The 12,912-nt window shown below is 43.3% G+C and overlaps 1 protein-coding gene across 1 annotated transcript in view; it reads right to left on the reverse strand.

Annotated features, from left to right (window-relative positions):
- Window positions 1-984: 984 nt before the first annotated feature.
- Window positions 985-12,912, reverse strand: part of LOC137370293 (uncharacterized protein C18orf63-like) — a 46,021-nt gene continuing 34,093 nt past the window's right edge. Inside the window, exons 6-7 of the mRNA XM_068032671.1 lie at window positions 8,463-8,552; window positions 985-2,831 (exon numbers count right to left, since the gene is read on the reverse strand). Of these exons, the coding sequence (XP_067888772.1) occupies window positions 2,703-2,831; window positions 8,463-8,552 (219 nt within the window). The 3' untranslated portion in view covers window positions 985-2,702. The remainder of the gene's footprint in view (window positions 2,832-8,462; window positions 8,553-12,912) is intronic.

Here is a 12,912-nt window from a genome sequence, read left to right on the forward strand (position 1 = left end):
GATTTTGTTAAGTGCCACGGTGGAAACCTGATTGGAGGGATTCAAACATGGAGTTCCAGAAAGATGGGCATGGATTCAGGAGGTGACAGCCCATCGAGGACTTTGGAGAGGAAAGGGAGGTTGGAGATGGGGCAGTAATTTGCAAAGACAGTGGGGTCAATGGTTGTTTTTCTGAGGAGAGGGGTGATGACGGAAGATTTAAAGGAGAGGGAAAGCACCCAAAGAGGGAGAACCGTTAACAGTATCAACTAACATGGGGACTTGGAGGGGAAGTTGGGTGATCAGCAGTTTGGTGGGAATAGGGTCGCAGGAACAGGAGGTAGGTCTCATGAGCAAGATGAGCTCGTAAAGGGCATAATAGGAGATCAGAAAGAAACTAGAGAAAGATGCGATAAAACAGGTAATAATTGATTTATACTTGAAAGTGAACAGTAGTTAGTTCAGGTCTTGCCAAAATATATGTCATAAATGCACACGCTAACAACTGTGATCCAATAAACAAATCTAATTTTAATATTGAATATGCCTGAATAGCTGTGTAATTAAATAAATATTCAATTAGTTAGTAACCAGTTTATCACCTAATTTAGATGTATGCTACAAAATATAATTCCAACTAAAGCATTATTTGAAGTTCTTCTATTTAAAAATATGCTTAAATTCAACAGATTCCAAAGATAACAAGAACATGAAAGTGAGAATTGTTTAGGTTCAATTCAGATTGATACAACAAGGTAGTCTGTAAAAGCACATATACTGGCCCTGAAATTCCATGGGGCTACCATTGCTCTCTTATTGTAACTTTATTGGAAACGCGAGGGAAATGGGATGAACTGCCATTTTCAGCTGTTTACACCATTTCCCTGGTTTCCACTGGAATAATGAAGGGCAATTGGTGGTAGCCCCATGGAATTTCACTGCAATGATCTGTTACTAAATATTTAGTAATCAGATTGCTCAATTTTTGAATGTAATACCTATGGGACAAGATCATCTATGTGTTCAACATGCAGAAAAATTGGAATTACACTCTTTATGAAATCATTTAATGGCACCACACACAGTACACAGACAAAATCTTCCAGAGGTGCAATTGACAGAACAGTAAAATTAACTAGGATTGCAGAGTGACTCTGAGGGGGCAGATTTTGTCCTTGTGCGACAGCGTACAACGGGTGATATTGAATCGGCAGCCCATTTTACAATTCTCCTGATTTTTGGTTCCAATCATTTTAATGGAAGTGAAAATTGTGAGTGTTGTAAAATGGGCCGCTAATTTGCTATCACCCAGTTTACACTATTGCACAAAGCCGAAATTACCACCAGTATGCTTGGAGCTGAAGGCACTATGAAACATCAATAACCCAAAGGGCTCTAATTTTATCCAAAATAGTAGCAAATATTTAGTTCATCACTTTGGACTGAATTGTATTTCACAACTGTTTACCTATAGACAGTGCTTTGTAGTGTAACAGTTTCTGCTCCACTACCTACTATCAGCCAGTAATGGTTATTAGCCACCTACATAAAGGAGTGGGCAATGGTATCTTAGAGAGAAGCTTGATTTTAAATGTTGATTATTCATGCTTGTGTCATTGTTCATGTGTTTGTGGGAACTTTGACATTCACTGCTGGTAAATTCTTTGACCTCAAAGGGCATCACACCTAACATTCAAGGTGTTCACATCCTGCAGCAGTGTCTGGATAGCAATAAGGAGCAGGGACTTTGGGTGACTTTGCACTCCGTACCTCAAAGGTGTTGAGGCCAACCATTGCCTAAATTGAGGTCAGCCAACTCAGCACAGATCATGTATAGAACCTTGGACCTTCATGTTTGTAGGGTTTAGCTACTCAGTAGATGACTTCAATGAGCCATCAGAACACTATTTAAACTATCTGATTGATTTTAACTGTTCCTACTGGGGGAAAACAGGTGTCAGAAGATCAGCTGTCATTGATGTCAATGAAAAGGAAAATCAAACTGAGTATAAAACGACCAACCACCCTGCTGCTGCCTGTTTCTCACCCAACAGGAACAGTTAAATTCAATCCCCATGTTTTAAATGAGTTTTAATTGTAATTTTAACCATGTCATTTTGTTTATTTTCAGTTGCCTAAAACATTAATCCTACTGGGCAGTAACTGGACAAGTATGTAAATAAAATTTAATTTTAAACTACATTGGAGTAGTATAACAAGCTACATTTATAACAGTTAACTATACACATCACTTCACCTATCACAATGATAAATAGATGTGTTCTTTCATGAAAAATATAACATATCAACGTTTTCTTTGGTTTAACAACTTCCACATTACCAAAATTCAATAACTCTGAAATTAATTAGAGAAAGATTGTTTATGATTTACACAATAGTTACTATAGCTAATTAATAGCGAGCACAATAATGCCACTGAATAGCTCTTTGACAGAAATTGTTATCATCATTACTGTTGGATAATGTGAGTCAATTCTGCATTATTCAATATATTTGATTCTGAATAAATTAGATGGCATTAGTAAACAAGTAATAATCAAGGATAACAATCAAGACACAGGTAGCATGTGCTAAACATTCCAGAGAGTAGGAGATGCACAAAGAACATACAACTTACATTAAAATACTTGGAACATATCTTTGCTTGCAGGTGAGACAATTCTACTCTATGTAGACATCCTTCTAGATGAATATTTTCAAATTCATTCTGTAGGACCTTTGATGAATTCCATGATTTTGGAAACTAGCTGCTCCTTCTTATCTCTTTTTTTCACTGAAATACCACGACATTTCAGCCAAGATTGAAGAGTAACACTATTCAGTTTAGACAGCTGCAGAGAAAGAAAATATATATTTTTAGAATTATTTACCGAGGCTCTAAATTGTATTTTTTGTTCAGTAATATAAGGTAACTAAAGATCTTTCTCCCCCCCTATTCTACTAACCAACATAACCTATAACAACTCACTTGCTCGTCCCTTCCTCATATACTTCACTGACAGGCCCTCAGATAGCTTGTTTTAAAAACCAATTTTACTTTACTGATATATCTGGATAGATCACTACCGACCCTCATCTATTCATTAGTGCCAGTAACTTCCACAAGGATTCTCCTAATCCACCATCAAACCTTGGCAGAACTCATGAGGAAATAGAAAAAAACTACGATTTGTGCCATTTTCCAGAGATTCCACCGATCTTTCGTTGAAGTTACAGTGGAAATTCCGCCCTATACTTTAGTAATTTAACATCAGGTTTCCTCACATGATACAATGAACCAATTTAACAGCTGGGAAAGGGTAGTTATCCCGAATAAATAAACCTGCAGTTTGTACCTCCACCCTATCCTGCAGAGATTTCACATCTTTGGATTGTAAAATCATGATAAGCATAAAATTTCACTATAGATGTGGCAAATAGAAATCTTCCCATACAGAAGAGTACTGAAATGGAAGGACAGATAAGTCCATCTAAAGAGCACAGATATTAAGTTACTAGTGCCATGGTGTATTACTCTTCTGGAGTAATATTTAATCGAGTAATTATGTAAACAGTCATCAGCTTATCCTACTAATTTCTTACAGTTTTGAGTATAATGTGAAAAAGAAAACATAAAGATGAATTTCCCCACCAAACTAATTCATCTATAGGTCATTCACAATCTGCTGAACTGAGGAAAAGTTCTACAAAATTTCTTCCTGTCTCTTTCCTGCTCCTCCTAGGCATATCGAGTTTATCTATCTAACTATACATCCTTAGCTACACATCTTTCAGCAGCTGCCATCCTTAGCATGAGATTTTCAATGACCCAGTGGCTCAGAAACATATGTTCCAAACTGCATTCAATCATCTATCTCTATTTATTCTTAGAATCCTCAATCCCAATCCTCACCAGACACCTGCACACCTCTGTGAAGTACCTTGGATGTTTCTCTACATTCCAGATGTTATAAAGATGCAAGCTGTTGTTGTTAATTGATCCAACATCAACTACTTCAGATGTGAACATACTTTTCATGCCTAGGACTTCCTCAGGGCTTGTTCACTTTATACCTAACTTCTCTAGTTCTTTGCTCTTACTATAAATAACCTGCTCCTGGCGTTGTTATCCATCTCAGTTCTTACATCAAACTAAATCATATTTCCCCTCAATCTTGTTGTCCTACATTACGCAGCTGCAAAAATAAATCTCTGTGTAAATAAAGAACTTCCTGCTTATAATTAGTCAGCTTTTCCTATCAGTTACTTCAGATAAAGTACACAAATTCATGCTTTCCTTTAATGTTTTCATGCAAACAAAAAGAAAATCAGTTAGCTTCACAGTCCTATAAAATCTGTTTCCTTGCTTTTAATACGGTCATTGCATAGGCCTTTTCACTGTTGGACTGAGATAGGGAAACAAAGACATGCAAATAGCAAGTCATTGGCTGGATACCAGGACTTAAAGGTTAAAGCATGAGGGGAGGTTGCATGAACTTGGCTTGCATTCCCTTGAGTTAGAAGGTTGAGGAGTAATCAAATTCATATTCATTAGGGTAGATACAGAAATGCCATTTCCTCTAGTGGGGAAATCCAGAACAAGATGGCAAAATCTTAAAATTAGAGTAGGTCATTAAGGAGTGAAATCAGGAAGCACTTTTTCACACAATGGATAGTGGAAATCTATAATTCTGTCCCACAAAAATCTGTGGATGCTTGGCCAATTTAAATTTTTAAGACCGAGATCAACAGATTTTTATTAAAGGTATTCAGGGATATGGAGCAAGGGTGGGTTAATGGAGTTGAGGTACACATCAGCCATGATTCAACTGAATGGTGGAACAGGCTTGATGGGTTGTAATACCTCCTCCTGTTCCAACGTTCCTGCGTGCTCTGTGAAAGGCCACTCATGCAGTCAACAACAAAAATGACAGCTTGCATTTTCATAGCACTTCTAATCAATAAAATGTTCCAAAGTCCTTCATAGCAGAGACAGTCTGACACAAAGCAGTGATGAGAAAAGAACTAGGGAAGATGACTGAAGAAGTGGGCTTCATTTGAAGAAAAATAGAAAGACAAAACAAAAAACTTCCATTTATCTAGCTCAGGACATTTCAAGGTGCTTCACAGTCAATGAAGTTCTTTTGAAGAGTAGTCACTGCTATAAAGTAGGGGAAGTTGGCAGCCAATTTATGCACAGAAGGATCCCACAAACAGCACTGACAAAAATGAACTGATAATTTAGTTTAGCATTGTTGATTGAGGGATAAATGTTCACCAAGACGTTGGAAGAAGCCCCCTGCTCTTTTCTGAAAATGCCAAGGGATCTATTTCATCCACCTGAGAAGGCACACGGGGTCTCGGCTTAATGTATCATCTACAAGATGGAATCTCTGACAGTGCAGTGCTCCCTCAATACCACACTGAACTGTCAGCTGAGATCATGTGCTTAACTGGGGTTGAATCCACAACTTCTGGCTCAGAGGAAAAATGTTACATGAAGAGCATGATAGAGTGCAAGGGTCTGTGATCAAATGAGAGGCTGCATGCAAAGGATGACGAAGTTGGAAGAGTAGAGGATATGCTCTGGCACTAGGACTCAAGAAAGTTGTAGGGGTGAGGAGAAGCAAAGCCATAGAATGGCATGTAGATCAGGACAAGGATCCTGAATTTGATGCATTAAGAGAGATTGACAAGGACAGAGCTAATTAAGGAGCAGGCCGCAATGCAGAATAGGATGGGCGGCACAGTGGCGCAGTGGTTAGCACCGCAGCCTCACAGCTCTGGTGACCCGGGTTCAATTCTGGGTACTGCCTGTGTGGAGTTTGCAAGTTCTCCCTGTGTCTGCGTGGGTTTCCTCCGGGTACTCCGGTTTCCTCCCACAGCCAAAAGACTTGCTGGTTGATAGGTTAATTGGTCATTATAAATTGCCCCAAGTATAGGTAGGTGGTAGGGAAATATAGGGACAGGTGGGGATGCGGTAGGAATATGGAATTAGTGTAGGATTAGTATCAATGGGTGGTTGATGGTCGGCACAGACTCGGTGGGCCAAAGGGCCTGTTTCAGTGCCGTATCTCTAAACTAAACTAAGGATTGCATTTTATGAATGGTGGACTTAGAAGGATGGCAAGGAAAGCCTGAGTAATAAAATTGAGGTGATGAAGGCAAGGTTTCAATGGTGGTGTAAGTGAATTAAAGGTGAATTATGCAATATTGTAAAAGTGGACATAAGAGTTCTTGGTAGTGTCTCGGTTCTGAAGTTTGAGAGTGTCATACAAGTCAGAGGTTGCACACTTTCAAGTTCAGAGTGAGTAGCCATAGGATCAGTGCCTAAAGTGTAGAGTTTCGTCAGAAGCTGCGATATGTGGCGGGAGGGAGGGAGGGAGGCCACAATGTGGCAGGAGGGAGAGAGGCTGTGATGTGGGGGCGTGGGGGGGGGGGGTGGTCGGCGAAGAGAGGCCGCAATGTGGAGGGGGAAAAGATTCCTCAATGTGGAGGAGGTAGAGAGAGGCCTTGATGTAGAGGGAGGAAGAGAGGCCTCAATGTGGAGTGGGGCAGAGAGGTCTGTGATTGTTAGGCATGGGGGGAGTACTTTCCAGCCCCGGCTCATAAACCGTGCTGACAATGGCAATGATCTTTTTGAGCCGGCAGATCCCTCCTCCCTTTCATTGCTAGACTTCTTGAACCCTGGGATATCCTTGCAGCAGCGGTATATTTTAAAACAGCCTCCCAATCTGCATTGTGGAAGTCCAATTTGAATATGATAATTAAGTGTCCAACAAGCCCCAACATCTGCTGCCATAGAAAAGGCAGTGGCTGTGTGCATGCCACGTTGGGGATACATCCTTCTATTTAACTACCCCTCCACACCCCCTCCGACTGTCGGGAGGTTAATATTGAGGTTGATGTCTTCGGCCTTCCAGATGCTGAACTGAACAAACTTTTAGTTTATTCATGATTTGGTGACAGCATAGTGGTGCTCATGGAGTCAAAGGTGATAGATATCGGCATGTTTGTGAAAGCTGATCCTATATCTATGCCTGATGCTCCTGAGAGGCAACATGCCAATTCGGAAAAGATGACTGCCAAAAAAGAAACCTTGGGGAATATCTGACTGTGCTGAGGAATGTAAGGACAATTCATTGCAGGTTATTTTCAATATGTTAATGTATAAAAATAATAAAAAGACTGTGATGGAGGCCCAAGAGTCTACATTTTCAGATGGAAATCTAAGGACAGCAATACTTAAGTATGCTATTTGCAGTTATCAAGCTCGATTTTTCAGGTGCAGGGGAGGAGAATAGGTGCCTATCTAACTATGGGCAGACATATTCGACATCTGCCATCACTTTTGTCAGAACATGCCAAAGGTGATGGTGCTGGAGGTTGGGGAGCTGGCAGAATTGCTCCCTGCTGCATCTCCCACTCCCCAAAACCTTGGCTGAAATTTAACATTGAGGCAGTGGCCCTGCCCACTGGCTGAAAAGCGGGGGGTGGAGGTGGGGGGGGGGGGAACCCACCTCTGCTCAGGCCTTTAATTGGCCTCGGTCAGGACTTCTGCCCCTCTGTGGCAGGAAGTTCTGCCTCCAAGAGCTGTGGGCCAATCGGAGGGCTCTTCAGTCCCAGCAGCGCCATCGGGTGTGGTGCCCACTGAGGGGTGTCCCCCTGTGAGAGAAGCCACAATGGCGCCTGCCTCGGAACAGGTAAGAGGGAGTAAGGTCTCACGAGGACAATCGCTAGGCCCTGCCGAGGGGGGGGGGTAGGTTGGAGAGCAGGGCAGTGGGTTAGTTTTAGCGGGGGCGGCCCATGCTGCTTTAGGGGGGGCCTCCATGAAGCACAGGGTGCCCAATCAGGAGGCCCTGCAGCCCGCAAGGAGGTTGCCAGGTATTACTGGGTGGCCTGTTCAGGTGCTGAAGTGCCAGTCCGCCACTGGTAAAATACCAGCGACCTCAGGAGGAGGCCCTGAAGTGGCAATTAGTTGGCCACTTAAGGGCATCAATTGGCCTGGGGCGGATGGGCCATTTGCCACCTGTCCCGCCGCTGGTAAAATAGCAATGGGGGGGGGCGGGTAGGCGATGGGCACAGCACTCCCATCTCCTGCACGATTTTATGCAACCCCCCAGCCCTCTCCCGGGGGGGGGGGGGGGGGTGCGTAAAGTTCCAATCCTTGTCCATCAAGACAAGGCAATAATGCTCAGTGAAATGATGCTTACTGCTCTAAATATGATATTGCAGGCAGTCTTCAGAGGATAACTTAACATGTTGGCTCATGAAGTTACCATGACACCACTAGGGTGAGCTTGAACTTTTTTTGGTGGACCTGGCTCTCAATGGTAGCTTAAATGCAATAGATGCCAACTGTGATTAGAAAATTGAGTGTTGGCTAATTATTGCAGTGCTTGTGAATATCTGTAAATAAAATGCTTTCACATTTGATTAAAGTTTGAGAGTAAATTTTAAGTTAGGAAACATTTTTCACATACCTGATTATTTTTTGCATGCTTTGCCACATCAACATCCTGGATAACAGGCTTGGCCTTTGGTTTCTTTGGATTTGAATCTGATCCTTTCTCCTGTGATTGAGAGACCACAAAATATAAACATTAAAATGAATGTGCCTCAGCAGCACTATTTAAAGGATTATGAAGTACCTGCTGGTTATTTGGTGGATTATTTCTTCTGGCTGCTGGTGCAATTTTACGTCTTTTTGGAGTTTTTTATACTTGGCTAAAGTTTAACAACTCTACAGGGAGTGATTTGGCTGGTGCTCAAGTACTTTTTTTGTCATATTGAATATTGTGCTAAAAAAGGTTGCTTCCAGACATGGGTTTCCTCGTAGGGCTTCCTCTGGGAACTGAACATGAGTGAGATAATGAAGGGGACCATGTAGAGCAGGACAAGCTGCTAGAACAGAAATAGGAGGAGGGGGGAAGAGCATTCAGCAGGAGGCTACATCTCCATGAGGTCTTCAGGAAGCAATTTTCTGACGTCAACTTCAGTGATGTCCAGTGCATGAGGCGTCTTCGGTTCACATAAGAGATTACACTGCAATCTGTCAACAGCTGCAGCCCCAAAACAGCGCAAAGATAGTTGTGACTACGGCTCTTAATTTTTATGCACCTGGCTCCTTTCAGGCTACTGCTGGAGATTTAAGCAACATTTCATAGTTTGCAGTACACTGCTGTATAAGGGAGGTCAGTGAGGCTCTCTATACAAAGAGAAGACCACAACCTGCAAATTCCCCTCTAAGCCACATATCATCCTGACTTGGAAATATTTTGCTGTTCCTTCACGGTCACTGGATCAAAATCCTGGACTCCCTTCCTAACAATACTGCTGGAGCATCTGTACCAGATGGACTGCAGCAGTTCAAGCAGGTGCTCACTACAACCTTCTCAAGGGCAATTTAGGATGGGCATCAAATGCTGGCCTTGCCAGCGATGCCCAGATCCCATGAAAGAAAAAAAAGACACCTATTCATCTCATTCCAACTTGCCAGAGGTATCTACCAAAACTCGTTTTCACAGCCACATCTAACATATTGTTTGCCTTTGCTCCGTGACCTTTTGGTCAGCTATGTGGCCTGGTCCAATCTGCACCTTCTCCTTTGTTAACTCTTGCCCAACCCCCACCTCACTTGTTTATAATCTGTGACTTTTCTAATATTTGTCAGTTCCGAAGAAGGGTCACTGACCCGAAACGTTAACTCTGCTTCTCTTTCCACAGATGCTGCCAGACCTGCTGAGTGAATCCGGCATTTCTTGTTTTTGTTTCAGATTTCCAGCATCCGCAGTATTTTGCTTTTATTTTAGTGTTTAATTCACTGCCACTTCTCTTCCAGGAATGCCTACCTTGAAGAAGTTCTGCTCTTCTCTCCGACGGGATTTTCGTTTGTCTCTTTTACCTTGTTCACCTTCATTGCTTTCTATTTCCCTCCTGGTGTTTGATAAGGTATCTACCAAAACTCGTTTTCACAGCCACATCTAACATATTGTTTGCCTTTGCTCCGTGACCTTTTGGTCAGCTATGTGGCCTGGTCCAATCTGCACCTTCTCCTTTGTTATCTCTTGCCCAACCCCCACCTCACTTGTTTATAATCTGTGACTTTTCTAATATTTGTCAGTTCCGAAGAAGGGTCACTGACCCGAAACGTTAACTCTGCTTCTCTTTCCACAGATGCTGCCAGACCTGCTGAGTGAATCCGGCATTTCTTGTTTTTGTTGCCAGAGACAAGCAGGGGGAGAGAGCATGCGGTTTTGTATGGAGTACAGGTTTCCCCATGGTACAGGGTGCCATTGACTGCATGCACACTGCCTTGCGTGCACCTCATATGAACTCTGCATTTTCCTGAAATGGAAGGGATTCCACTGCTTCAATGTGAAGCAGCTGGTGCGTGACCATAGGCAGCGCATATCCCTATTATCCTGGCAGCAGTCATGATTCTTTCATTCTGTGGCAGTCCTATGTTCCATCTGGATTTCAACCACCATGGCAGGTTAAAGGTTGGCTACTGGGTGACAAGGGTTATAATGCATGACATTAACAAAGAACAAAGAATAGTACAGCACAGGAACAGGCCATTCAGCCCTCCAAGCCTGCGCCGATCTTGATGCCTGCCTAAACTAAAACCTTCTGCACTTCCGGGGACCGTATCCCTCTATTCCCATCCTATTCATGTATTTGTCAAGATGCCTCTTAAACGTCGCTATCGTACCAGCTTCCACCACCTCCCCCGGCAGCAAGTTCCAGGCACTCACCACCCTCTGTGTAAAGAACTTGCTTCGCACATCCCCTCTAACCTTTGCTCCTCGCACCTTAAACCTAAGTACCCTAGTAACTGACTCTTCCACCCTGGGAAAAAGCTTCTGACTATCCACTCTGTCCATGCCACTCATAACTTTGTAAACCTCTATCATATCGCCACTCCACCTCCGTCGTTCCAGTATAAACAATCTGAGTTTATCCAACCTCTCTTCATAGCTAATGCCCTCCAGACCAGGCAACATCCTGGTAAACCTCTTCTGTACCCTCTCCAAAACCTCCACGTCCTTCTGGTAGTGTGGCGACCAGAATTGCACGCAATATTCTAAGTGTGGCCTAACTAAGGTTCTGTACAGCTGCAGCATGACTTGCCAATTTTTATACTCTATGCCCCGACTGACGAAGGCAGGCATACCGTATGCCTTCTTGACTACCTTATCCACCTGCGTTGCCACTTTCAGTGACCTGTGGACCTGTACGCCCAGATCTCTCTGCCTGTCAATACTCCTAAGGGTTCTGCCATTTACTGTATACTTCCCACTTGTATTAGATCTTCCAAAATACATTACCTCACATTTGTCCAGATTAAACTCCATCTGCCATTTCTCCACCCAAGTCTCTAACCGATCTACATCCTGCTGTATCCTCTGACAATCCTCATCACCATCCGCATCTCCACCAACCTTTGTGTCGTCCACAAACTTACTAATCAGACCAGCTACATTTTCCTGCAAATCATTTATATATACTACAAACAGCAAAGGTCCCAGCACTGATCCCTGCGGAACATCACCAGTCACAGCCCTCCATTCAGAAAAGCACCCTTCCACCACTACCCTCTGTCTTCTATGACTGAGCCAGTTCTGTATCCATCTTGCCAGCTCACCTCTGATCCCATATGACTTCACCTTTTGTACCAGTCTGCCATGAGGGACCTTGTCAAAGGCTTTACTGAAGTCCATATAGACAACATCCACTGCCCTTCCTTCATCAATCATCTTCGTCACTTCCTCAAAAAACTCAATCAAGTTAGTGAGACACGACCTCCCCTTCACAAAACCATGTTGCCTCTCGCTAATAAGTTCATCTGTTTCCAAATGAGATTAAATCCTGTCCCGAAGAATCCTCTCTCATAATTTCCCTACCACTGACATAAGGCTCACCGGCCTATAATTTCCTGGATTATCCTTGCTACCCTTCTTAAACAATGGAATAACATTGGTTATTCTCCAGTCCTCTGGGACCTCACCTGTAGCCAATGAAAACAAAGAACAAAGAACAGTACAGCACAGGAACAGGCCATTTGGCCCTCCAAGCCTGCGCCGATCTTGATGCCTGCCTAAACTAAAACCTTCTGCACTTCCGGGGACCGTATCCCTCTATTCCCATCCTATTCATGTATTTGTCAAGATGCCTCTTAAATGTCGCTATCGTACCAGCTTCCACCACCTCCCCCGGCAGCATGTTCCAGGCACTCACCACCCTCTGTGTAATGAACTTGCCTCGCACATCCCCTCTAAACTTTGCCCCACTCACCTTAAACCTATGTCCCCTAGTAACTGACTCTTCCACCCTGGGAAAAAGCTTCTGACTATCCACTCTGTCCATGCCGCTCATAACTCTGTAAACCTCTATCATGTCACCCCTCCACCTCCGTCGTTCCAGTGAAAACAATCTGAGTTTATCCAGCCTCTCCTCATAGCTAATGCCCTCCAGACCAGGCAACATCCTGGTAAACCTCTTCTGTGCCCTCTCCAAAGCCTCCACGTCCTTCTGGTAGTGTGGCGACCAGAATTGCACGCAATATTCTAAGTGTGGCCTAACTAAAGTTCTGTACAGCTGCAGCATGACTTGCCAATTTTTATACTCTATACTCCGACCAATGAAGGCAAGCATGCCGTATGCCATCTTGACTACCTTATCCACCTGCGTTGCCACTTTCAGTGACCTGTGCACCTGTACGCCCAGGTCTCTCTGCCTGTCACAACCTAAGGGTTCTGCCATTTACTGTATACTTCCCACCTGCATTAGATCTTCCAATATGCATTACCTCACATTTGTCCGGATTAAACTCCATCTGCCATTTCTCCACCCAAGTCTCCAACTGATCTATATCCTGCTGTATCATCTGACAATCCTCATCACTATCCGCAGCTCCACCAACCTTTGTGT

The sequence above is a fragment of the Heterodontus francisci genome, chromosome 5 (genome assembly GCF_036365525.1).
Source record: "Heterodontus francisci isolate sHetFra1 chromosome 5, sHetFra1.hap1, whole genome shotgun sequence".
Classification (NCBI taxonomy): domain Eukaryota; kingdom Metazoa; phylum Chordata; class Chondrichthyes; order Heterodontiformes; family Heterodontidae; genus Heterodontus; species Heterodontus francisci.